Raw genomic sequence first — 24,050 nt, 5'->3', positions numbered from 1 at the left:
GTGAAGTAGGTCGCAAAATTTAAAACGAAAACAGAATAAAAAGTTGTAAATAAACCCAGAGAATATAGGGTATCAACTTATTGGCCAATGGCTATAAATCCGAACCATGAAATATACTTACCATTTATGCAAAAGAAGACAACTCCAAAATGCAATAAAGAAACATAAATGCAATAATCACTAGAATAGCACTCACTTCTTTAAGTGTTGGAAAAGAGGAACACAGACACACATATTTATATATACTAATGACAAATTATAAGGCTGCATGGGGCTTCCCTATTTAGTTAGGAGAGAACCTCTCATTTGTTTTTTTTGTTTATATTCTTGATATTAATATATATATTTTATTATCATACTTATACATATTTAATATTTATATATATCAGAGTCACAGAGAGAGTAAAAATGAGGATGTTGTGTTGTGGTTGGTGGATCAGAGAGTGGTAGGGTTGATCTCACATAATCCATTAGATTTTTGAGTAGCCTCTCCTCCGAATGGCTGGTGGTCTAATTTGGCATGCTTCAATCCAAAGTGAATGTGAGGGAAATGTGCCCACTGCAAAACAATTTCACAATATTTTTTTGGATCAAAACATCTTATCTAATATAGGGTTTGTATGGTTAAAATTGTATGCGGATATTTCACCACAAGTCATTGCACACACACACTAAAATAAAGAAATACTGATTGCTAATCAAAATAAAAAGATCCTACTAAATTTCACAGTTAAATCAATCTAGTTCCTTAGAGTTAGGTTTGCAGTTTTTAAATTTATAGCTCTTTATTTAGGTTTAAGATTGAGATGCCAAAGAAGAACCATTTACATGCAAAAACTACATACTTATTTATAAATTATTGGCTTAATCACCAAAAAAACCCTTCACCTTTTAACCCCTTTTCAGTTTCATCCCGATATTGTAATTTTGTCCAATACACCCAAATTCGCACTTTTAGTTTCCAATTCCACCCTAAAAAATTAAATTGACCCTTTTTCACTTGAAAACAATATCAATTTGATCCTTTATTTTTAGTATATTTTTTAAAAAACACGTAATTTTATAAAAAGAACAAAAAACCCTCTTCCATATAAATTAAAAATTAATAATCAATACTTTATTTTCATGTTATAATATCAAAACAGCCACACTCCTTCAACCTCGCCGCCATTTTTTCGACTCAGGTATATTCAAAATAATCAATATTTTTTAATTAATGAATTAATATATCCAAACTTTTAAATAAAAAATATTTTATCAAAAACTCGTTCGTCTTCGAAGCGGGTTCGTCACGAGGAAGACAAACCAGATCTGATTACGAACTGGGTTCGTCGTGTTCCTTTATGGAAGACGAACGAGTTTTTAAATGTATATTTTATTAAAAAAATTATTTAATAATAAATTATATTATTATTTGAATTTATAAAAAATAGGGTTTTTTTGTTTTTTTATAACGTTAAGTATTTAATTAAAATTATGCTTAAAATAAAGAATTAAATTGATATTTTTTTTAAGTGAAAAAAGAGTCAATTTAATTTTTTTAGGATGGAATTAAAAAGAAAAGGTGCGAATTCGGGTGAATTATACAAAATTATAATATCGGGATGAAACTGAAAAAAGGCTAAAAGGTTAGGATTATTTTTGATGATTAGGCCTAAATTATTTATATATAGTTGTTGTTTTTCTTTATACTTGTTTTGTTGCAAAATATATCCAAATTTTTTTCAAGGTATTGTTTGGTTCAAATTTAAGTGATATTCATTTTATTTTTAAATGAATTTCAATTGCAATTCAATTCTAAATAACTTATTGCATTTAGTATCACAAATATTAAATATAGGATTCTTTTCAAATGAAATAAAATAAATTGAAGTGTGTTTGACATAATCTCAAATTTAATTATATTTTGAATAATTTAAAATATACTCAATTAAATATTAAATTTTTATAAAATTATTTTTAAATTGCGTGACTGAAATTTTCTCTTTTTCATTTTATCTCTAGAGTTTAATATTATTTCTCTAAATTTATGATTCTTCCCTTCCTAAAATTGTCTAAATAAAATTCTATTTCTAAATTTTATGACATATCTCTCTAGAATTTATAAATTATCCTTTTAAAAAATTTATTTTTCAAATTTCACAAATTATTTTTTCATAAAAATTTGTGAACTTTTTGCTCTCTAAAATTTCTAAATTATTTCTTTTAAAAAAATTATCTCTTTAAAATTTATAAATTTTCATTTTTCAAAATTTATTTTTCCCTCAAAATTTATGAATTTTTTCCCTTTAAAATCTTCACTCTCTAACATCTGTAAAATATCTTTTCAAAAAGTTATTTTTCTAAAATTTATTAAGGGTGTTTCTACCGTTATTTTATTTTTTACAAAGTAAATCTTACTTGATCTATTTATTACTGTTAGATGAATTATTATCATCCTCATCCAATGGTGAAACTAACAAAGTAGACTAAAAACAAAGTAATGGTAGAAAAAGCCAATGTTCTAAATAGAGCCTCTATCCAAAATTTTATCTCTCAAAAATTTATAAATTTTCACTCTTTATATATTTTGATTTATTTCTTTTTAAAATTTATAAATTTTCACTCCCCAAAAGTATTCTCCAAAATTTATAACTTTTTTTTTCTAAATTTTCTCTCTTTAAATTTTTTAAATGACCTCTTTTCATTTATCTCTCTAAAATGCATAATTCTTCACTCTTTTAATTTTTTCTCTCAAAAATATATATGAACTTTCTCTTTCTAAAATATTGGAATTATCTCCTTTTAAAATTTTATTTCTTCAAAATTTATAAATTTTCATTTTTCAAAATTTTCATTCTCTAGGATTTACAAACTTTCTCTCTTTAATAATTTTGAATTATCCGTTTTTAAAATTTCTTCTCTTTAAAATTTAAAGATTTTCTCTTTAAGATTCTATAAACTTTAAAAAAAAAAAACAACTTTATGAACTTTCTGCTTAAATGTTTATAAACTTTTTCTGTTTAAAATTTTCTGACTAAATAGTAAATCATAATTACTGATATTGTAGTGTTTTAAATTATTCAAAAATCAATGACAAAAAAACCAAATCATTAAAAACGGTTGATCCATTTAGCGGCGAAGTATTTCTAATTTTGAGTTAAAATTTCTGATATTAGAAAAATAATTTGTAACTCAGTTTAAAATTTAAATGTGAACCCTAATCTTTAGTATTAATTTGGTGCTTACATTTTTGGCTGCTGTGCTAAAAGCTTCCCTATGGCTGATATCAGGATTACTAGCTTTGATCCTTTGTATTTCCTCCCTGAAAAATGAAACATTACATGAAAATACACTTTTTAATATGTTAAGGAGAATATTTTAGCATATGCATATTAATTAAACTTACTTGATAAACCTGTTATATGCAGATGGAACACGTTGTCTCTTCTCTGGAGCTGAATTTATTCATTATAAAATAGAGAAATAATTAATTATCAACTTACACATTGGGTACCAAAAAATAATTATGATATAATATCTTCACTTATATATATTACTAGCTACAAGAAAAATAAATTTTAGTAACATTAAATGTCGTTATTAAAACTGAAAATATGGTCGTTAGAAGTTTTTAACAACCATATTAAATGGTTGTTCATTTTGGTTGTACTTTCATTAAATTTTAATAATAAACTATAACAATTTATAAAAAATGTCTATAAAAATATATAACATGTTAAAATGATAATTAATCTATAATATATAACAATGACTTTTATGGTTATTAATGTCTTTTAATAGCCAATTTTTATAAAACACATCAACGAAGACTATTTAAAAAGACAATAAAAAGAGATTAAATTACGTCAAAACGCACAATAATTACGTTTATCGTTGTTAAAAATCTTAAACAGCCATTTTTAAAAAATTTATAATGACTTTTGACATAATTAAAAATCAATTTTTATGTAATGATAATTTAAGAGTTCAATTATATAATTGAAAACAGGAAAAGTTGATTAAAAGGCACTAAATAGATTTTATTTTCTAATAATGAATGTCTTGTTTTGTATTTGTAGGATATTCAAGGGCTGTTCTGCTATTTTTATGTAATGTCAACATCTTTGATGTGGATATCTATGAATGCATGAAGAGTAAAAGATTAAAAATAAAGTACAGCTCTTGAGAAGCAACTTATTTAGTATAAAAAAGAATTATTTTATCTATTCATAGTTATGATCAAATTAATTCAACAGTTTATTTGTTAATAATATAGATTCTGAATATTATATTTAAAAGCAAAAGAGAAAATATATAAATAGTCAAATTAATAAAAAATATAATTGAATTCTTACATATATTTTCACGATAAATTAATATGAATTTGGACAAAGTTTTTTATTAAAGTTTTTATATAGTAATGAAATTATTTTAACGTTAACTTATAATTTTTCACAATTGTCAAAAAAAAACATATAATTTTTTCACAAAGTGAGAGAGGTTGAATGAGGTTCAACTTCCTATATTTCTTGCCTGATTTATTTTTTTATATCATACTCTTCAAAAAAGTATTTTTTTAGTAAAATCCAAATTCTGCTCAATTAAACGAATATAAAAAAACAACAAAATTTCTAAATTTTATAAATTTAATTAATTCAATATCAAATATATTTGCTATATTTCAGACAATGATTTTCTGAGTAATTTTCCGAAAAGTATATAAGCTTGAACTAGTGAGGCATTCAATTTTAACATTTTATGATTTTATTTTTTCAATTATTAATTATTATAAAAATAAGTTAAAGGACTATAAACATTATATTTTTCTTAATTGATTTCTTATCCTTTTAATTTATTGTTTGAATAAAATAATCATTGACTTGTAAATAATCATGGTATGGTAGGCTATTGATTTTTTAGGGATACTTTTATACTTTTATCATTATAGATTGATAAAATCATCTTGCTAAAACATACAAATTAGACTCAGTTAAGTGGTAAATGTTGTACGAAGTATGAAAAATTCTAATCTAAACCTTGTCCATGAAAAATTCATGAATCTATCTAATGAGGTGTTAGACATTCTAACACAAAATTTTCCCCATGAAGTATATAATGTAGCAACACATTACTTCCTACCAAACAGTAAATCTATAACACTCAAAAAAATGATGGACCAAACTTATAAAATTTATAAAGCGTATTATATATATGCAAAATGGACGGTAGATATTGCCTATTGAGGTTAATTTTTTTTTCTTTTTACGTTTATCACATTTATTTTAACTTTTTTTTATAAAACGGTTATCGAATTATAAAAACTTACAATAAAGTTATCAACCTAGTGTTTTCTTTTTTTATAGCAATCAATTGCCCACTTATAAAGAGTTACATGAAAATTACCGAACTATAATTTTTTTACCAAACGGCTGAACTAGACAAGGCAAGTACAACCACACAACTAGACAATAATTATTTTGTAAAAAAATTGTAGTATCGCTAACAGTTTTGTAAAAATTCTATAATTTGGTAACCATCTTATAACTTTTTATTGTTCGGTAATCATTTTGTTAAAAAGTATTAGGATAATCGTTTTCGATAATCGTTGTAGATTAACTATAGTTCACTGTAAAAATATTTAACCTGTAGATATTGGTAGTTATATTAATTTTGCTTCACTTTAACCTAATGTTGGTAGTTATATTAATTTTGTAAAAATATTATTTTAATTTTTTTATTATTCAGAAATGTGACTTTTTTTGTAATTTCTTCTGACATTCCACTTTCTCGTGGACGTGCTTAATATAATCATCATTTATCAAAAACAATTTAAAGAGAGGAGACTGACGGCGGATAGGAGGCATTCTCGGCGGTTGATGATCATCCGACTCGAAGGATGTGAGTTTGTTGCATTTGGAAGATGATCCACTTTCCTTATTCAATTCTTCCCAGTTCGATTGCACTTTCTGTGGCTGAACTCAAACAAATCAGATTCTTGATCTTGATGATTTAACAATTAATAGCAATCAAAGTTTTGTAAAAGAAATGGAAAAACCTGTGGATCTTGAAGAGAAACTGAGTGAAGGGAATGCCCCATGTTGACAGACAACAAATTAGCACAATGCCCACATCTCACCGTCACTATAGTACACATATTGCTGCTCGGAACACTAACCTGCCAACCATTATACTATACATAAAAACCCTAACCAGGCATTCAGCAACTATGTTATCTACTTGTAAGCTATCCCATATATAAACTTCTAGATAGCACGGACACTTCATTCAATCAACGTATACCGTTTCGGAAACGTTTCGCCGTCCCTTTTTCCGTGTCCGTGCTACCTAGCTAAACTGAGATTAACAAGCATTGCATGTAAATGTGTGAACAGTTTGTGATCAATGGAAGGAAATTCATGAAAGAAGAAGCTTTATTTTCGTTTTCTGTGCAAGAATTTGTACATATTAGACAAAGAATTAGCAAATTTTGGTGGGCTAGGTTACAAGGAGAGAGAGAATTGTTTGTTTATGTATGTAAAGATGGAGGGCAGAGTTTATGAGTGACCTCACAGACGCCTCACATGGGTAATAACTATAAGGACTTGACATTATTATAATGCAAATTTTTCCTTTCGGTGCTCATCACTTTTTTCTGCTGACACAGTTAGCAAAGATCGATGCTAAAAGATGAGAGATCACACATATGCATAGAGGCAAATGAAAGGGACCTCACTACAACGCAAACCATTAACACTTATCACCAGCTTTCATTAAAGAGTGACAAGAAATGATTCTGTTAGGATCTCCATGATCAGAGTTCAAAAATAACACAAAAATTTTCATTTTCTTGTACAAACAAAGCTAGACACTCCTTTTGTACTTAAGATTCGGACACAAACCTCTATTTATGCAACACCTTAAACTAGTTCATCATATCTTCTGAGATTAATCACAAATTGAAGATCATCAAGCCACTCTAAACAATAGAGTAGCATGGCATACGAAGCTGCCTATAATTTCCTCTTTATTTGTACGGTAACCCTAAACTCTAAATGTAGCCCTAGAAAAATACACCTTGTTTGCTAAATTCTTCAACTCCAACCCCATTAACTCTCGTCTCTCGGCTGTCATACACTCTTTTTGTTTCTTTTGCTCATGAATTTTCAAACCCTGTATCTTATAGATAGCTCTAGCTTGTATTTTAAGTAAGAAAACATTCATAATTTTAATATTTTTTTAGAGATTTTAGGGAGAACCCAGTTGGAGTGGAATCATAAAATATGAGGTATTAGATACCCATCTCGAAACATAATCCATTTGATGGGCGATGGATAAGGAAAATCGTACGTATAACCGAATCGAAAACATTTCAAAATTGGGGTTTAGAACACAAAAACTTTAGTTTTTTTCAACTGAATTCATCTCTAAGACAACAAAAGAAACCACCAACAAATGCTTACATAGGATATTTGATATGATAAAAAAGAGTGTACCGCTAAAATTGTGTTGCAGAAGTTGCAGTGAACATAACAAACTCGGTCAGAAACCAACTCCAATGACATCTTTAAATGCTTGTGAAGTAGAAACAAAATATATGTAGGGTTATCACAATTCAGAGATCAAGAAGAATGAAAATTATAGGAAATATGGATCAAGAAAGGTTTTATTTATATAAAGAAATGGTACAAATTAGACAAAAAAATGAAAAAAAAATAGAAATTATGATAAGTTGGTTTATTATAAGAGAGAGAGAGTAACGTACAAATTAATGTGAAAGATGAGAGGATGGGACTAGACTGGTCGGGGGTGGAGGAAGTGGGGTGATAGTGGTTTTCTTTTTTGATATTTGTTACATTTAAGTTGTAGTTTTATTTATTTTTTGTATAATGAGATGAGTTTGAGTCATGATTGAGGGATTGAGTGGGTGGGAATGATCCATCTCTTTCTGTAGCGGACGAGGGGGGCGAGATATTAATGCCTTTGGAATGTTTAGGGATGAGAGATTGTTAATATACTATACTCTACTAGTTTATTATTAGGTTTATTGGGATTTATGCATATCAAACATACCTACATACTTACAATTTTATTTTGTCATGTCAATCATGTATAATTGATGGAACCAATGATCCTGTGATAGCCTGCACGGTGTCTGATCCATGTTTAAGTTAGTTTGGATTAAAAAAATTTACACTTACAAAATTATATGCTTTTTATAAGACGGTTATTGGTGTTTTATTTGTTATATTTTAATAATCTGACTATCATTTTTATAACAACATGAGATTTTGTGTTTTATTAGTTATAAATTTTAATTTTTTTTTTAAATTCGGTTACTAGATTTTAATTCAGTTTCAACGAAAGATTTTCCGGTAAAAAATGCATATGTGGCAGATGGAATATACTTTTTTTTGCTTAGATACTTGACATGCATGCAAAATTTGGCAAAAACTCCTTGATGAATTAAAATTATACAAAATGACAAATTTTTAAGAAAATACAAGCAAAAAATGATTGCCAAGTCGCAAAATCCGACTGCCACGTCAATATTTTGATCGAAAAACCTCTTTTGAAATAATACTGTTACGACCCAAAATCAGTGATCATGAACGACGCTAGGGTATGTATATGGTAGTAGTACCGAAACTCGTAGCTAGCCTCACGGATAACATACAAACAAATAAAACCTACAATGCTCGGAGGCAACCGAGACTCCAACCTAAGTTTAACAGTTTATATAAGCAATTATATAACCAAATGCTCGGCTCAAATCCGAGACTCCAACAACATGCCATTATAATAGATAAACTTAATTCAAAGTATAACATGTCAACATCAATATAAAGCAGTTGGACCAATCCGACAAAAAAAAATATAAATAACCCATAAAAGTTAAACTAGTTCTACTACGCTCTAAGAGTGTAAAACAATTTGAATTAAACAAAATAAAAGGAACCTCCGAAGAATGAAAGAAGTCGGTGATCGACCAAAAGCTTTAGAATCATAAACTTGTAAAAAAGTTGGGAAAATAACGGGGTCAGATATACTGAAATGAGTTCATAATATACTATTTACATTTATTAAGTGAAAACCTTTAAAACCATAATACCCTTTCATACTAATATATATAGCATTATGTTGAAATGAAACCCAAAGTAAATAGTAACAAATTCTTGTCAATCTCAAAGTAAACTTGATATCTGTCAGCCGAATCCTAAAGTATTTACCGGTGCACACAATCTCTATAATGCCTATCGAGTAGCTCGTTCCAATCCAGTTCCATAATCATTCAAAACAGTTCGAAAATATTTATATACTAAAATATATAAATTACTTAATAAAGAGGTAAATATCACTACAAACTCACTGTTTGTGAATACACGCAAAAATCCTGGCAAGCAAACTAACCATATGCAGACTCTGAAACACGAGCAAAAGACGGGTCTAATAACAAGACACAAGTTAAAATCCATACAACCCCTAACTCTAAGAATAATAGACAACACATAAAATTAGTATCTCAAATCACAACCAAGCACAAACCAAAGCGTAATATACATTCATACCAAAGTCAACTAACAAGTTAAGTCTAATTGAGTTCCCATTTGAAAATATAATCTGGAATACTTATATAACTTAGTTTAAAACATTAAAGCCAAGTAAAACCCCAAAGTAGTGAATTAGCCGAGTTATACAACTACAAGTTTATTTCACATGTCGATCGACCCAAGTCTAATCCGACCCAAAGATACCAAGGTATTAAGTCAAATTTAAAAGTCCGGAAAACTTTAAATAAAACCAACATCATTAAAAACAATGGAACTCAATATAGCTTAACAAAACACAATCCACTTAACAACACACTTAACACTTAGCCACAATTGGCAAAACCAACCAAAGTAGACACAAGCGTGCCAACATTATTAAAGATCATTTAGATCAGATATATATCATGCATGACTTCAAAATATTAATCCAACTTAGATTTAAGATCATACCAACGACACTTAAATAATCCAATTCACAATTTCGTTAGAAATTGTCTAAACGTGCTAAATCATCCAAAACATGCATTCATAGATCCAAATCATATAATCTCTGATCCTAAATAATAAAAACATCATTTAAATCATTTTAGAACAGTAGGTATACCATTTCAAAGAAATCAGGCGACAACAACATTCAAACACCTTAAATTCACCATTTTCGCAAATCGTGGAGTTTTTTAACAAATCAAAACAATTTCATCAATTGGTACCAAACCAAAATATATTGTATTAGTAACCTAACATGCATAACCATACTACATCAAGCCTCATTAGATCCAACATGATTACCACACATCAATTTTGAAGTGCATTCACTAAATGATATAAATTGCCTAACCTATGATTGAACATGTCCAACTACAAACGAATCATATTACATCAGAAAATACATGTCCATTGCATCATTTTATTATACAAGATCAGTAGCTATACATGACATATCAATAACATTCATTTAATCAATAAAAACCCCAAAAACATGCAAGTCTGGGCAAAATGATGAACAACGAATCACCATGGCAAAAGGATTAGTAAACATATCTAGAAATGATGAACAATAGGATAATGATGATATGAAACCCTAGGATAAGTTGTTGGACCGAAATCAAATGATTCCACAAAACTCCAACGAAGAACACAATCGTAGAATAAGCATCAAACTTGCGAAATAGATGTTAAATCACGTTCTAATGATATGAATCTAACCTTGAATGATATGAACTGTATAAAAAGTGTAAAATCAGAGTGGTAGGTCGTTTTTAGAGGTTGTGGGGTGAATGAGGGATGAACACTCGAGATAAGAGGTTTATTTATTGACCTGATAAGAAACTGCAGTGTCTTGATCGAGACAATATTTGTCTCGATCGAGACAAGAGCTTTTAAAAAGCTCACAACCTCAAAAACAAACATGTCTCAATCAAGACATGATCTGTCTCGATCGAGACATGACCGAAATTGGTCATGGCTCACAAAACAAGCCCACTAATGTCACAACGACTAAAAATCTCAAACAAAATACGAACAACAAGGCAAAAATCATATACAAACATGTCATATGAACCAAACGGCCACGAAACTAATCATATCAAGTAGGAAAGCTCGTCGGAACAAGCCGGAAAATACTGGATATTATAAAAGTTATAGTTTAGTTGTCAAAATATTAAAAAATCAAAAAAAAATTGATAAATGATAGGTATATTAGCTATATCACAAAGTAGTGGAAGATAAAAAAAGCTCTAAAAGAGTTATAGAGAATTCATAAAATATCTAAATTTTTGAATACATCATTAGCAAAATACAAAAAATCCACATTATTATAATAAGTCACTGCTCTGCAAATACCCATGTAGAATAGAGAATCAATATCCGTCAACTCATATCTGAATTCCCTCTTATTCTGAGCTTTCCATTATTCCCAAATACAAAAAGACCATGTAGACTTCCACAAAGAACGATGTCTATTATTCGAAATAATACTTCAAGAAGGAAAAAAAAAGGTGAATTGTTAAAGGAATAGCCCAACAAATATTGTTCAATCTCGGAATGTAATTCCAAACTTCCCAAGCAAAATGACAATGAATAATTATATGGCTGCTTAGAAATTTTATTAAGAAAAGAAAATCCTTGACGAAACAAATTGGTATTTGAAGAAATTATTTCCCTAGCCATCAACCACATAAAAATGAGCATACATGGAGGAATTTTAAACTTCTAGAACGTACCAAGAAGCTTCAGATATGAAGAGGAGACTGTTGGGACTCGACGAGTAACCACTACTAGAAAACCATCGTTTTGCGACGGACTTTTGCGACGGACTCCGTATCCGTCGCAAAAATCACATATTTACGACGGATTTGGCGACAGAAGAGCAATCTGTCGCCAAAATCATTGAAAACTTTGGCGGGACGGTGCCCGCCAATTTAGCGACGGAATGTCCGTCGTTAAGCCGTCGCTAAATTGGCGGGATTTTGGAGGGAATAATTAGCGCCAATAATTTAGCGACGGAAATGTAATTCCGTCGCTAAAAAGTGACGTTTTTAAAACTCTGCGTTTTGGGTGGCTCATTTAGCGACGGATTTCATTCGTCCGTCGCTAAATGACCAGCCCAAAACGCACCGTTTAAATTAACTCAATTTTTGCGACGGACTGTATAATCCGTCGCTAAAATTGAGTTAATTAAACCTGCGCCCGAACCCTTCCTCTTCCTCTCTTCCTCTCTTTTCTTTTCCGGCGCCCGAACCCTTCCTCTCCTTCTCAGATTTTCTGTCTTCCTCTTCCTCTCTTCCTCTATTTTCCGGCGCCCATTCTCCTTGCTCCTCCGTCATCCCGTCAACCCATTCTCCTTTCTCCTCCGTCATCCATTTTTCGCCGCTCCTCTCACCGGCGCCGCTCCTCTCCACTGCCGCTCCTCTCCACTGCCGCTCCTCTCCACTGCCGCTCCTCTCCACCGCTGTCAGGCCGATTCTCAAGTATTTGTTTTTTATTTTTTTTTAATTTATTTATAGTTCAAATATCAAAAATATAGCAATTTATTTTTTTTGTTGAAAACAGCCATTCCCGCTGCCTGAAACGCCGTCCTGCTGCTGCCGCTGGTCCGACTCGCTTGCTGCCTCCGGCGCCGTCCTGCTGCTGCTTCGTGAGGTAAGTTTTTTAATTTTTAATTATTTTTAAATATTGTATTAATTGGATTAGTTAATTTAAATTAGGGTTAATTTTTAAATTAGGATTAATTTTAAAATTAAATTAGGGTTAATTTTGTGGTTTTTAAGTAATACTAAAGTAATTTAGGATTAGGTTTTTAATTATAATTGTATAATTAGTTTAATTTATTTAGCTTATGATTAGTATTATAGGGTTAATTATCTTTTTTTTTAAAATTATGTAAAATTTGTTAGGGTTAGGTTAATTAAATTATATTTGAATTAGTTGAATTTAATTAGATTGGGGTTAGTTTTATTTAATTAGTTTGGGTTTTGTTTTTTTATTAGGGTTAATTATATATTTCTTAAAAAATTTATATTAAAGGTTAGGGGTTAGGTTTAAATTAGTAAATTTATATTAAGTAATATTTATTTGTTTATAATTATTTTTTGTATGTTAATTAGTTGATTAAATTAGATTATTGAATTTGAGATAAAATTGATTAGTTATTACAATTGACGTTATAAATATAATTTTTGATGTAATTGGGTTGTATTGTTGGTTTGTGTTTGCTTGCAGGACTTCCCTGAAAAATGGGTGATGCTCATTTTTTAGGGGAAGTTCTGTCAATTTTTTTTTTAAATTAATTAATGTATTTACTTAAATAATAACAAAATATTGAATCTAATTGTGTGATAGGTTAATTTGATAGCCGTCCATTTTTTGCATCGGTCCGACATTTTACATCTTTCGTTATCTATTGCGGTTCTGCTCTGCAACAAGTAAGTACTATGATTTTTTTTATTTAGTAGTTAAATTACAAATTTCAACCTAATTTGACCGCGATTTTATTCCCACCGAATAAAATCGCAAACCTAGCCTTAGAGTTCCCGTCTCGTGTGTTCAAGAGATTGAACGACACGGGATTGTACAGTTTGTACAGTTTGCAAAACTGGTCCTCCCGTAACTCGGTCACGAAAACCATATATGTCTAGTAGCGGTAGAAAAATATTTGGTTGTTTTCCAGCGTTTGTTCTCCGGGTGGATGTATAGTATATGTTTTGTAACGCTTATTCCTCGCGGAATATATAATTAGCGTTACAGCGCATATACTAAATATCGCACTGAAGGAGAACGACGCCGGAAGGCTGCCGAATATTTTTCTCCGTTGCTAGGCATATATCGTGGCCGAGTTAAGGGGAGCCAGTTTTGCGAATGGGATAGGTCCACACCTTTAAAGCAGTCAATTACATTGACTTTGCTATTCTCGAGCGAAAACCCTCCTAATTATCCGTGCTACAGAAATGGATACAGACCGAAGTTGGATGTATAGGCGGCTCCAGGGCGGGTTGCTGTACCCTGGTTTTGAGGAGCGCGTCCAAGAGTTTGTAAATTTCGCTTTACGCCATCCAGCGTGTATGAGCGGGCCCGATATTAAATGCCCTTGCCCTAGGGTGGGATGTAAAAATACGAGTTACCGAGATGTCGAAACAGTGAAGCTCCACATTTTGCAGAAAGGGTTTGTTAAAGATTATCAAGTTTGGGTTTTTCATGGGGAGGGAAATGTTTTAAATCCCCGTCCTGTTACACAACTGCCGGAGTGTGACGTTGACATGGAATATGAGGGGGGTGACGAGTTCAGCTCAGTTCAGAGAATGGTTATTGATGCTGCGGGTCCAGAAGTAGTGTTCACGGAGGAGGAGCCGAATAATGAAGCTAAACATTTTTATGATATGATGCGTGCGGCCGAAGAACCTGTATGCCCCGGTAATAGCAAACATTCTCCCTTGTCTGCAGCTGCTAAAATGTTGGACATCAAATGTCGACATAGTGGGTCAGTAGCTTTAGTAGATGATGTGACCGAATTTATACAAGAGCTGCTCCCAGAGGACAACAAGATGCCAAAGAACTTTGCTGAAATAAAGAAGATAGTCAGAGGTCTTGGGTTGCCGGTTGAAGTTATCGATTGCTGTTTCCGCAATTGCATGATTTATTGGGGGTCAGACGCGGAGTTAACGCGATGCAAAATTTGCGATCACGAACGGTGGAAACCGCCCCCTAAAGGAAATTCTGTGAAAAGACGAGTTAACGTCCCTTATAGGAAAATGTTTTATTTTCCTATAACTCCGAGACTGCAGAGGTTGTACGCTTCTAAAGCCACCGCCAAGCATATGACGTGGCACGCAGAACACGAAATGGTTGATGGAAAGATGTGTCACCCGTCAGACTCCCCGGCGTGGAAACATTTCAGTGAATTGCATACAGAGTTTGCGGCAGAAGTTCGAAATATCAGACTGGGCCTGTGTACTGATGGGTTTCAGCCATTTGGGGCCTTCGGGCAGAATTATTCATCATGGCCTGTAATTTTGACACCATACAATCTCCCCCCAGGGATGTGTATGAAAGACGAGTTCATGTTTTTAACTGTTATTGTCCCTGGGCCTCGAAATCCTAAACACCAAATGGATATTTTCCTGCAACCGTTGATAGCTGAGCTGAACCAACTGTGGGAATTCGGAGTGCAGACATTCGACGTTCAAAGGCGACAGAATTTCCAAATGAAAGCGGCACTTATGTGGACAATTAATGATTTTCCTGCTTATTCGATGTTGTCTGGCTGGAGCACATCTGGGAGGCTGGCTTGCCCACACTGCATGGAAAATACGGAAGCTTTTACGCTTAAAGGGAGTAGAAAACAGTCGTGGTTTGACTGTCACAGGAAGTTCTTGCCTCGTGGTCACCCGTACCGGCGTAATACAACTCATTTCCGAAAAGGAAAAACCGTAACCAATAGTTTCGGACAGCCGAAAACCGGAGAAGAATTGTTGGCAGAGGTGGACAGTCTGGGATTTATGAAGGCATATGAAATTGGGGCTGAGAAAAATAATGCTGCGAAGTCGGAAAATTATGGTTGGAATAAAAAAAGTATATTCTGGGATTTGCCGTATTGGAAAACGAATCTAATTCGTCACAATCTCGATGTCATGCATATTGAGAAAAACGTATTCGACAACATTTTCAATACTGTACTAAATATTCCCGGGAAAACAAAAGACCATGCAAAATCGAGAGAAGAGTTGAATGACATATGTGCTCGGCCTGAGTTAGCAAAAGATCCGGTTACTGGGAGATTTCCTAAGGCAATGTATGCTTTGGACAGGGACGGCAAAAAGGCTTTGCTCGAGTGGATAAAGTTAATAAAATTTCCAGATGGCTATGCGTCCAACTTGTCCAGATGTGTCGATACAATCGGTATGAAAATGCATGGAATGAAAAGTCACGACTGCCACATTTTTATGCAAAGACTTATGCCAATCGCTCTCCGTGAGCTATTACCGAAGGAAGTGTGGGAGCCTATAACAGAGTTGAGTATCTTCTTTCGTGAGTTAACCTCCACGTCTCTAACAGAGAAAGATCTAGATCGTATGAGGCTGGAAATCCCAAAGATATTGTGTAAGCTGGAACGTATTTTTCCTCCCAGCTTTTTTGACTCTATGGAACATCTACCCGTACATCTACCGTACGAAGCTATGATGGCAGGGCCGGTTCAGTATCGCTGGATGTACCCATTTGAAAGGTAATATTTCAACATGTTTTTCAATTCTGTGTATCAGTATATTAACATGTAATGTTTACTTACTGTGGCGTATGTGGAATCAGATATTTGAGAAAACTGAAAAAAAAAGTGAGCAATAAAGGGAGGGTGGAAGGAAGCATTAGTAGCGGATACTTAAATGAAGAAACCGCAAAGTTTGCAGCTTATTATTTTTCAGAAGGTGACCCAATGATACCTGAGCGGCTGCAAAGAAATGAAGTTTGTGACATTGAAGTCGACGATGATGTTGAGAGACTATCGATTTTCAAGCCGCAAGGGCAATCAGTGGGTGCTTGCCGCAAGAGATATCTTGAAGATGCTGAGATTGTTGCTGCCCGGACATATGTTCTGTTGAATTGTTCAGAAATTGAAAATTACAGAGAGTAAGCTTTAATACAGCTGTCAATGTAATTAACAATGATTATTTAGCTTCTAATTATTGTTTTCTTCGTAACTAAAGGGTTTTCGAAGGCGAGTTGCGTAGAGGAAACCCTGAAATCAGCACCTCGCAAATTGAAGCAAAGTTCGAGAGTGACTTTGCCTGCTGGTTTCAACAATATGTAAGTATTTAACAGAATATATTTCGAATCTTTTAGTTAAAAGTTCCGATTTATAATACACTTTTACGCTTCAGGTGCAAGATCCAACTGTCTGTACCAATCCCTTCATTCTTAGTCTCGCTAAAGGACCTCTTAGATCAGTCAGAACATTTAAGGGGTACCGTGTAAACGGGTTCAAGTTTCAGACTCAAGCTTATGGGGAGGAACAACTTACAATGAATAGTGGAGTCTGCGTAAGGGGAACTCAATATGTCGATAGCGAAAATGACTTTTATGGATTTCTGACAGACATAATTGAGTTAGAGTATCCAGCGCTTCCAATGAAAACGACTGTCTTATTTAAATGCGAATGGTTCGACCCAGCGCAAAATTCAGGCACAATTAGTAACAAAAAATACAACATGGTGGATATTAATAACAGAAGGAGATACAACAAGTATGAACCGTTCATCTTAGCTGAACAGGCCGACCAAGTTCATTACCTGCCATATCCGAGTAAAAGAAGGGATAAAATAAATTGGTGGGCAGTTTGCAGGATAAAGGCGCGATCAGAGCTTGACATGCCCGAAGGGATTATCCCGGCCTTTCAAGATGACATAGAAGAAAATCCTCTCATTGTTGCAACAGAAGACAATCCGACATATTTGGCTGATCAAACTGGAGAAGCTGAGGAAGATGCGTTGTTCATGCCTCCTGAACAAGAAACAGAAGATGAGTTCATCGCATCCTCATCAGACGAAGATGAAAGCGAAGAACTTTAGTAGTTTAGTATATTTTATGCACTAGATTTTTGAAACCTTAATTAATTGTTAAAGATGATGTATTAACGCTTCTCCAATTTATGTTTTATACTTATATTATTCATGTGTACACTTGTTGAATTTGAATTAATATTTCATAGTTTTATGTTTCACGAAGGAATGTATAATTTTATTAATAAATCTGTTGGTTGTTTGTCGAACATTTAAAATTGATGTATGTGCAGGTATGAGGGGTCGCGGTCGAGGATCAGGCACAGGCCGAGGATCAGCCTCAGGCCGAGGACGCGGACGGGGATCAGACCCTGTTCCTGGCGATGACAACGTTGCTGAGGAGCAGCAGCAGTTAGAGGCTGGAGCACCTGTTCAGCCTCGGCAGCAGCGTGAGCCTGGCGAGCCCCCGGCTGTTCTGGACGACCGGGGTAGGGCGAGGGTTCACCCGGACCCTAGCAGGTATGTTTACAATTTAGTTTTCCACGTTTAAATTGTAATATGTATATATACTAAACTATGCCTAAAAAATCACAGGACGATGTTGATCGACTCTGGGCCTGTTTCACGGGCTATGCGGGAGATTTTTAGGAAGTGCTGGTTCGATAATGGAACAGCATGGCGCTTTCTAACAGCCGAGCAGAGGGAGTTCTACTTCCAGGAGTTTCAGGTAATTTAATTTAAAGCTTCGTAACGTTTAAATTATGTTTTTTTTTAAAAAACTAACTAATGCAACATGTTTGTACTGTTTGCAGAAAGAGTTCTGGTGGGATAGTGCGGCGTACAGCGAGGAGGTCATTAGACAGGTCTTCATGGTCCATGCAGCCAACCGCTACAAAGACAACATCCACAGAATGAGGAGGACGCAACAGAAGCATATTTCTGTGACCCAGGACATCTGGGATGCTTGGAACGCGTTCTGGAACTCAGAGAAAGAGAAAAAAAGGTCAGAAACCGCCCGAGCAAATCGGATGAGCGAGCCAGCGGGCGCCGGTTCTGGACCTGTCCGCCATACTGGTGGATCTCGCTCTGCTCTGAAGCATATGGATGTCATGGTTTGTTTTAAAATTCAGTAATTAAAATACTTAAATAACGTATTTATTTTATTTTGATACTAATTGAATTGTATTTTTTATTTTAGGAAAGGGAGCTTGGCCGGAAACCGAGTGCGACGGAGTTGTACACTCGCCTTCACTCCACGAAGGCTGACAAGAAGCCGGTCGACAAACGGGCTCAGGATATGACTGTAAGTTTTTATTAAACTTGTAATTCTCTAAGTTGAATTTAATAATTCGGAAATGATCTATTAGATTGAAAATGCTTGTTGGTTAGCTGTTAAACATGTTTATTATTGGATTATATACTGGAATTTGCTTGCAGGACTTCCCTGAAAAATGGGTGATGCTCATATTACAGAGGAAATGCTGTCGAAATTTCGTTAGAAATTAGGTTTACTTTGTAATATGTTATGCATTTTTGGTTGCTTGAAAACTAAACTGATATCTTTTTTATTGTTTTGTAGGACGCCATCACTGAGAGGCTTGCTGCTGCGACACAGCCTCAGACCGGAGAGGGTAGCTCCTCGACCCCAGCTGCAGTGGACGAGACCCAGGTGTTTCTAGACATCGAGGGCGTCAACAAGAAGAAACGCGTGTACGGGTTGGGTTCTGCGAGCAGCAGGTACGCCGGGCCAAGCAGCAGCAGGGTGCAGCGAGGCAGCTCTTCTAGGACGTCGCAGCAGGCAGACGAGGAGGTCGAGCGCCGTGTGCAGGCCGGCATTCAGGAGGGTCTGCGACTGGCTCGGGAACAGCAGGCTGCGAACATGGCCCAGATGATACGCGAGGAGATTGCCAGGATGATTCCTAACCTTCCGGCAGAGTATCGGCCACAGCGCCCACCTACCCCACCAGACGATGACGACACTCCAGCTTTGTAGTGTCGTGTTAGCTTATTTTGTTACACACATATATACGGTTTTTATTTTTATTTTTTGACCTTTACATTTATACTCTGATATTTATATATATATATATATATATTTATTTATCAGTTTCAATTGATTGTAATTTATAAATGAATTGTTATTACTGTATTTAAAACGACAGGGGAAAACGGCAAAAAACAGCGTAAAACGGCAAAAAACTGCCAAAAAAAATGACATTTGCGACGGATTAAGAAATTGCGACGGACTTGTCCGTCGCCAATTCATCAGCTTTTGGAGACAAAAGCTGATGAATTGGCGACGGATTTTGTCCGTCGCTGATTTGCGACGGACGTGTCCGTCGCAAATGCCTCAGCCTTCGTCTCCAAGGCTGAGGCATTTTGCGACGGACACGTCCGTCGCAAAAGCACAATTTCCGTCGCAAATTTGTCTCCAAACGAAAGGAATTGGAGACAAATTTGCGACGGACGTTGTGGCTGTTGCGACGGACGTTTCCGTCGCAAATTTAGCCACGGACACGTTTTTGGTCGCAAATTTTGTTTGCGACCAATAATGTTGCGACGGATACGATCCGTCGCCAATCCGTCGCAAAGGCTGTTTTGCGACGGAAATTAGGGCTTTAGCGACGGAAATTTCCGTCGCTAAAGCCCTGTTTTCTTGTAGTGAACAAAGCTTGCACGAGTGAAGACTTTCTTGTCAAACCAGCTTGGGATATCAGGTCAGTTAGCACAAGGTAGGTGGGAGATCAACAGGTTCTAAAGTGCAAAACAGCTGTTATTTTCAAATGCAAAGACGACAACGCTAGTAGAAAATGTAACAGCTCTGTCGTGCATCAAACATATTTGAAACCATATCCTTCTACAAAGATAGAGAAAACAAAGCAGGAAAAATGGTGGATAGAGGTACCGAATCATTCCAACTATCCTTCCAAAATCTGATGTCGTTACCATTACCCAAACTCATGTCTAACCCACTTTTGAAAGTCTCCCAAACAAATAAATTGTTCACACAACCAGCTTAAACCCCATGCTACAAATGATAAAGGCATTTTATCTTGACAAGTTCCATATCTTACCATTTAACCATACTCGAACTATAAGGAAACATATTGAACCAAAGAGAGTTTATGTTGGGAGTCTTGAATCTTTACTAAAACATGAGTTAAGCATTGAGCCATTCACGAGAAGCCTGCGCATAAGACGTTCTTAAGATAAAACCACCAACTGACTAATAAGAAAAAAATAGATATAATAAACCGGCAGACTACTAAGAACAGACTTGATTAAAACTAATCTGCCAGCCGGAGATAATAATTTTCCTTTCATCCTGCCAGTTGGTGAGAGAAATCATGCAAACAATCTGATCCCAAGACTTAACTTTAATTGGCTTCAGAGATAAAGGTAAACCCATGTATGTAATATGTAACTCTTTAATTTTTGTAGCTAAGGATCTTAGAAGCTTCAGATAAAGAAAAATCATCCACAATAATGCCAATTATGGAAGACTTCTGATAATTAATTTCGAGCCCTGAAAATAGCAAAGAATTCAAAGTAAGTTTATAACCATCTCGAAATCATTTGGCAAAAGAAGTAGAGTATCATCAGCGAATTGCAACAGAGAAATTGGATTTGCATTACCATAAACGTGAATACTATCAATAAAATCCAAGGAAACTGCCTTCTTAGAAAGGTTTTTAGACCTTCAACAGCTAAAACAAACAACATAGGAGAGAGAGGGTCTCCCTGTCTAACCCCTTTACCCATGTTAGAATTCTTGGTAGGACTTTCATTAATAAGAACCGACAATTGAGCATAGGAGAAAAAAGAAGAAATCCAGCTAATCCAAAAAATTTCAATCTCCATCGAATAGAAAGTGAATTGCTACCTCCACTCATTAGTAACTCTTTACTAATCTGGAGAATAAACATAGGTGCCGATCTGGGATAATATGATGCTCGATTCATAGGACCCCATAGATCGTGAACGATTATTTAGATCACGTGTATAAAAAAAAAATATCACGCATATTCTTAACACATAAGACTATATTCTTCAACAACGTGACCAAGGACAATATATAATAGACGAATACTTAGTCAAATTAATAAACACATCAAATTAATGAACACTTACTAATTCAATAAAATATATATTTTAGCCTTTGGAATTAATTTAATACAATCATTCATTGAAGTATGGCTCTAGAACATACTTCACTAACACTAATACTAATAAAAATGGCTTTAAGAAAATTTTCGTGTGGTTTATTTATTTTGTCCCTACCTAATATTTTTAATTAAATATTAATAAAATATTTTTTAATAATGTTTTAATATATTTTTTTTTAATTTGGGAAAGGGGAGCGCTTGTGAGAGGATCGAACCCATGACTTATCAATTTACTGCTCAGCGCTTATCAGGGGCGGATCCATGTATATTAGGGTGGGGTCCATGGACCCCATCCTTTTTTTGGGGAAAAAAATTACCTAGACTTACGGAGATAATTAGGTGAAAAGCATTTTTTACTCTAATCCTAACATGCTATCACTTTATAGCCTAAAAATTAAATGTGATAATAAAGATGAATGGATTATGGACAATAGACTATTGTGGTATGAATTGACCGCTATTAAACTTTAAAATTAAAATTCGAAACAATCTAATTAATTCGAAAAAAAAAACTAATTAAAACAATTGTTGAGGTATGTATTTTTTATTAATAAATATTAAATTAAAAAAATTTCTTCAATTAATTATTTAAATTTAATCTATTTATAAATATTTTTTAATAAATCATGTTAATAAACTATTAAAAAATATATAATTAATAATATGTGGTTGAATAATTATTTAGTAGCATAAATTTAAAAAGATATTTGATAGATGAATAATGATTTAAATTAAAATATGAAAAGTCATTGAGAATAGTATAAAAGACATAATTATTTGGATGTTATTTAATTTAAATGTTATATTTTTTTTAGTTTAAAATTTATATTTTTTTCCGGTCCTAAAAGTCTTTTATGGCGGAGCCAATTGCGACCGCTGACGATGGAAATTTCCCTTTCATATTGATTAATTGCGACCGGTTTTAGCGACCATTTTTTACTTCGCTAAAAAGCAATTTTTATATATATGGACCCCACCATACAGAATTCTTGGATCCGCCACTGGCGCTTATACCATTTGAACTAAATATAATTCAACAAAAATATATGCATAAATTAATTATAAATTTTTGGCTTAAATGCACCAAAAATCACAAACTTTCGCGTGTTTTTGATATTTAACATAGTCTTTTAATTTTGGCATATTTAACATGAACTTTCCAATTTTTTTGCAATTAAGACCACGTGTGTTTTCCTTTGAAAAATAGTGTCATTTTACATCCAAAACGGCGCCCGTGTCTTTAATTGCAAAATTTTGAAAGTTCATGTATTTTTTTTTAAATTAAAAGATTATGTTAAATATCACCAACACGCTAAAGTTGGTGATTTTTGGTGCATTTTAACTTAAACTTTTGAATAAATTATTAAACAAATATGTACTTTAAAAATTTAGTATAACGAATAAAAAAAGTGACTTAGCAGCATAAAAAAAATTACGAACTTTAGCGTATTTAGCAAATTTAATACGAACTTTAATTTGACAAATTAAACATGAACTATCAGTTTTTTTACAATTTTAGACACCAAGCTGTTTTTCGTCAAAAAAAGGCTGATGTGTACACCAGAATAACCACAGTTTTGGTGTTAACATTAGCATGTTTTTAACGGAAAATTGTTCGGCGTTAAAATTGTAAAAAAATCAAAAGCCGGTGTATTAATTTGCCAAAATTTAAAATTCATGTTAAATTGCATAAACGATAACGTTTTTGATTTTTTACGTCGTCAAGCTCAAAAAAGTTATGTGTATCTTAATAAAAAAATTACTTTAATTAGTTAGAACTCTAATTTATACTCGATAATTTTTAATTTAAAATTTATAAATACTACAATTTTGGTTCCCATGTCGTATCTTTGGTTGACATGCAGCATTGAAATGTTTTGTTTATGGTTTATTTTTTATTTGTTTTATCCTCTTGTACTTGCATCCGCCTGTGTGTAGCTTGCTATTAAAAAACAATTCACTTTTTTTTATTTTATTTACATGATTACTTTGTTTATCTTGGTAGAATGAAAAATTATAATTACTACGGTATTAGCCTTCCTACAACATGGATTTATTTTTTATTTTGTTTGAATAATTTCAAATATTTAATAAGTGATCATGTTTATTTGGGATTTAAAAAAAATTAAACTCTCACGATCTATTTGCATTTGATTGAATTCATCTCTTTTTTATGTTTATTACAGAGTTCATGAGGTTTTTTAAACGGACAACTATGAAAAGGAATATTTAAATCTTTCATATTCAGATTAATCTCACTCTCGAGCCGTGTTGGTCACTTACGGAAGGCAAACTCTGACTCCAAATTTTAAACGGCTGCATATATGAGTACGGTTTGAACCCGCAACCTCACTTAAAACTAGATA

At 33.3% G+C, this 24,050-nt stretch overlaps 3 protein-coding genes across 7 annotated transcripts; 2 read left to right on the top strand and 1 right to left on the bottom strand.

Moving 5' to 3' along the window:
- Positions 1–150: 150 nt before the first annotated feature.
- LOC126683425 (putative axial regulator YABBY 2) lies at positions 151–7,863 on the bottom strand. 3 transcript variants are annotated; one of them, XM_050379307.2, is made up of 7 exons: positions 7,745–7,841; positions 7,476–7,553; positions 6,038–6,157; positions 5,831–5,954; positions 3,389–3,437; positions 3,229–3,304; positions 151–559 (listed from the first exon to the last, which is right to left on the bottom strand). In XM_050379307.2, the coding sequence occupies exons 2-7, from the start codon at positions 7,542–7,544 to the stop codon at positions 437–439; spliced, it is 561 nt and encodes a 186-aa protein (XP_050235264.1). In that variant the 5' UTR covers positions 7,545–7,553; positions 7,745–7,841; the 3' UTR covers positions 151–436. The 3 variants fall into 3 exon arrangements, with proteins under 3 accessions (XP_050235264.1, XP_050235265.1, XP_050235263.1); XM_050379308.2 differs by lacking the exon at positions 7,476–7,553 and having other exon boundaries at positions 7,745–7,863; XM_050379306.2 differs by lacking the exon at positions 7,745–7,841 and having other exon boundaries at positions 7,476–7,721.
- A 3,943-nt stretch (positions 7,864–11,806) lies between these two features.
- LOC126679748 (uncharacterized) lies at positions 11,807–17,901 on the top strand. 3 transcript variants are annotated; one of them, XM_050374718.2, is made up of 8 exons: positions 11,807–12,499; positions 12,582–12,671; positions 13,371–13,453; positions 13,974–16,248; positions 16,332–16,649; positions 16,727–16,826; positions 16,901–17,589; positions 17,812–17,901. In XM_050374718.2, the coding sequence occupies exons 4-7, from the start codon at positions 13,976–13,978 to the stop codon at positions 17,585–17,587; spliced, it is 3,378 nt and encodes a 1,125-aa protein (XP_050230675.1). In that variant the 5' UTR covers positions 11,807–12,499; positions 12,582–12,671; positions 13,371–13,453; positions 13,974–13,975; the 3' UTR covers positions 17,588–17,589; positions 17,812–17,901. The 3 variants fall into 3 exon arrangements, with proteins under 3 accessions (XP_050230675.1, XP_050230674.1, XP_050230676.1); XM_050374717.2 differs by lacking the exon at positions 17,812–17,901 and having other exon boundaries at positions 16,901–17,713; XM_050374719.2 differs by lacking the exons at positions 11,807–12,499; positions 12,582–12,671; positions 13,371–13,453; positions 17,812–17,901 and having other exon boundaries at positions 13,460–16,248; positions 16,901–17,713.
- LOC126679749 (uncharacterized) lies at positions 17,784–19,624 on the top strand. The gene is made up of 5 exons (XM_050374721.2): positions 17,784–18,037; positions 18,113–18,245; positions 18,331–18,630; positions 18,717–18,821; positions 19,098–19,624. Exons 1-5 carry the CDS (start codon positions 17,814–17,816, stop codon positions 19,509–19,511), a joined length of 1,176 nt encoding a protein of 391 aa, XP_050230678.1. The 5' UTR covers positions 17,784–17,813; the 3' UTR covers positions 19,512–19,624.
- The last annotated feature ends 4,426 nt before the right edge of the window (positions 19,625–24,050 follow it).

Source organism: Mercurialis annua, linkage group LG5 (genome assembly GCF_937616625.2).
Source record: "Mercurialis annua linkage group LG5, ddMerAnnu1.2, whole genome shotgun sequence".
Classification (NCBI taxonomy): domain Eukaryota; kingdom Viridiplantae; phylum Streptophyta; class Magnoliopsida; order Malpighiales; family Euphorbiaceae; genus Mercurialis; species Mercurialis annua.
Note: the sequence above shows the minus strand (reverse complement) of the source record. Positions and strands in the feature narration are given on the sequence as shown.

Excerpts from the sequence above, each read along its gene's own strand:
- LOC126683425 (XM_050379307.2), bottom strand. The coding sequence starts at position 7,544 with ATGTCATTGGAGTTGGTTTCTGACCGAGTTTGTTATGTTCACTGCAAC. Across the intron at positions 6,158-7,475 it reads TCTGCAACACAATTTTAGCG|GTTAGTGTTCCGAGCAGCAA; the intron begins GTACACTCTTTT and ends AATGGTTGGCAG. Across the intron at positions 560-3,228 it reads TTAGCACAGCAGCCAAAAAT|TGGGCACATTTCCCTCACAT; the intron begins GTAAGCACCAAA and ends ATTGTTTTGCAG.
- LOC126679748 (XM_050374718.2), top strand. The coding sequence starts at position 13,976 with ATGGATACAGACCGAAGTTGGATGTATAGGCGGCTCCAGGGCGGGTTG. Across the intron at positions 16,650-16,726 it reads GAAATTGAAAATTACAGAGA|GGTTTTCGAAGGCGAGTTGC; the intron begins GTAAGCTTTAAT and ends TCGTAACTAAAG. Across the intron at positions 16,827-16,900 it reads CCTGCTGGTTTCAACAATAT|GTGCAAGATCCAACTGTCTG; the intron begins GTAAGTATTTAA and ends TTTACGCTTCAG.
- LOC126679749 (XM_050374721.2), top strand. The coding sequence starts at position 17,814 with ATGAGGGGTCGCGGTCGAGGATCAGGCACAGGCCGAGGATCAGCCTCA. Across the intron at positions 18,038-18,112 it reads GTTCACCCGGACCCTAGCAG|GACGATGTTGATCGACTCTG; the intron begins GTATGTTTACAA and ends AAAAAATCACAG. Across the intron at positions 18,246-18,330 it reads TCTACTTCCAGGAGTTTCAG|AAAGAGTTCTGGTGGGATAG; the intron begins GTAATTTAATTT and ends TACTGTTTGCAG.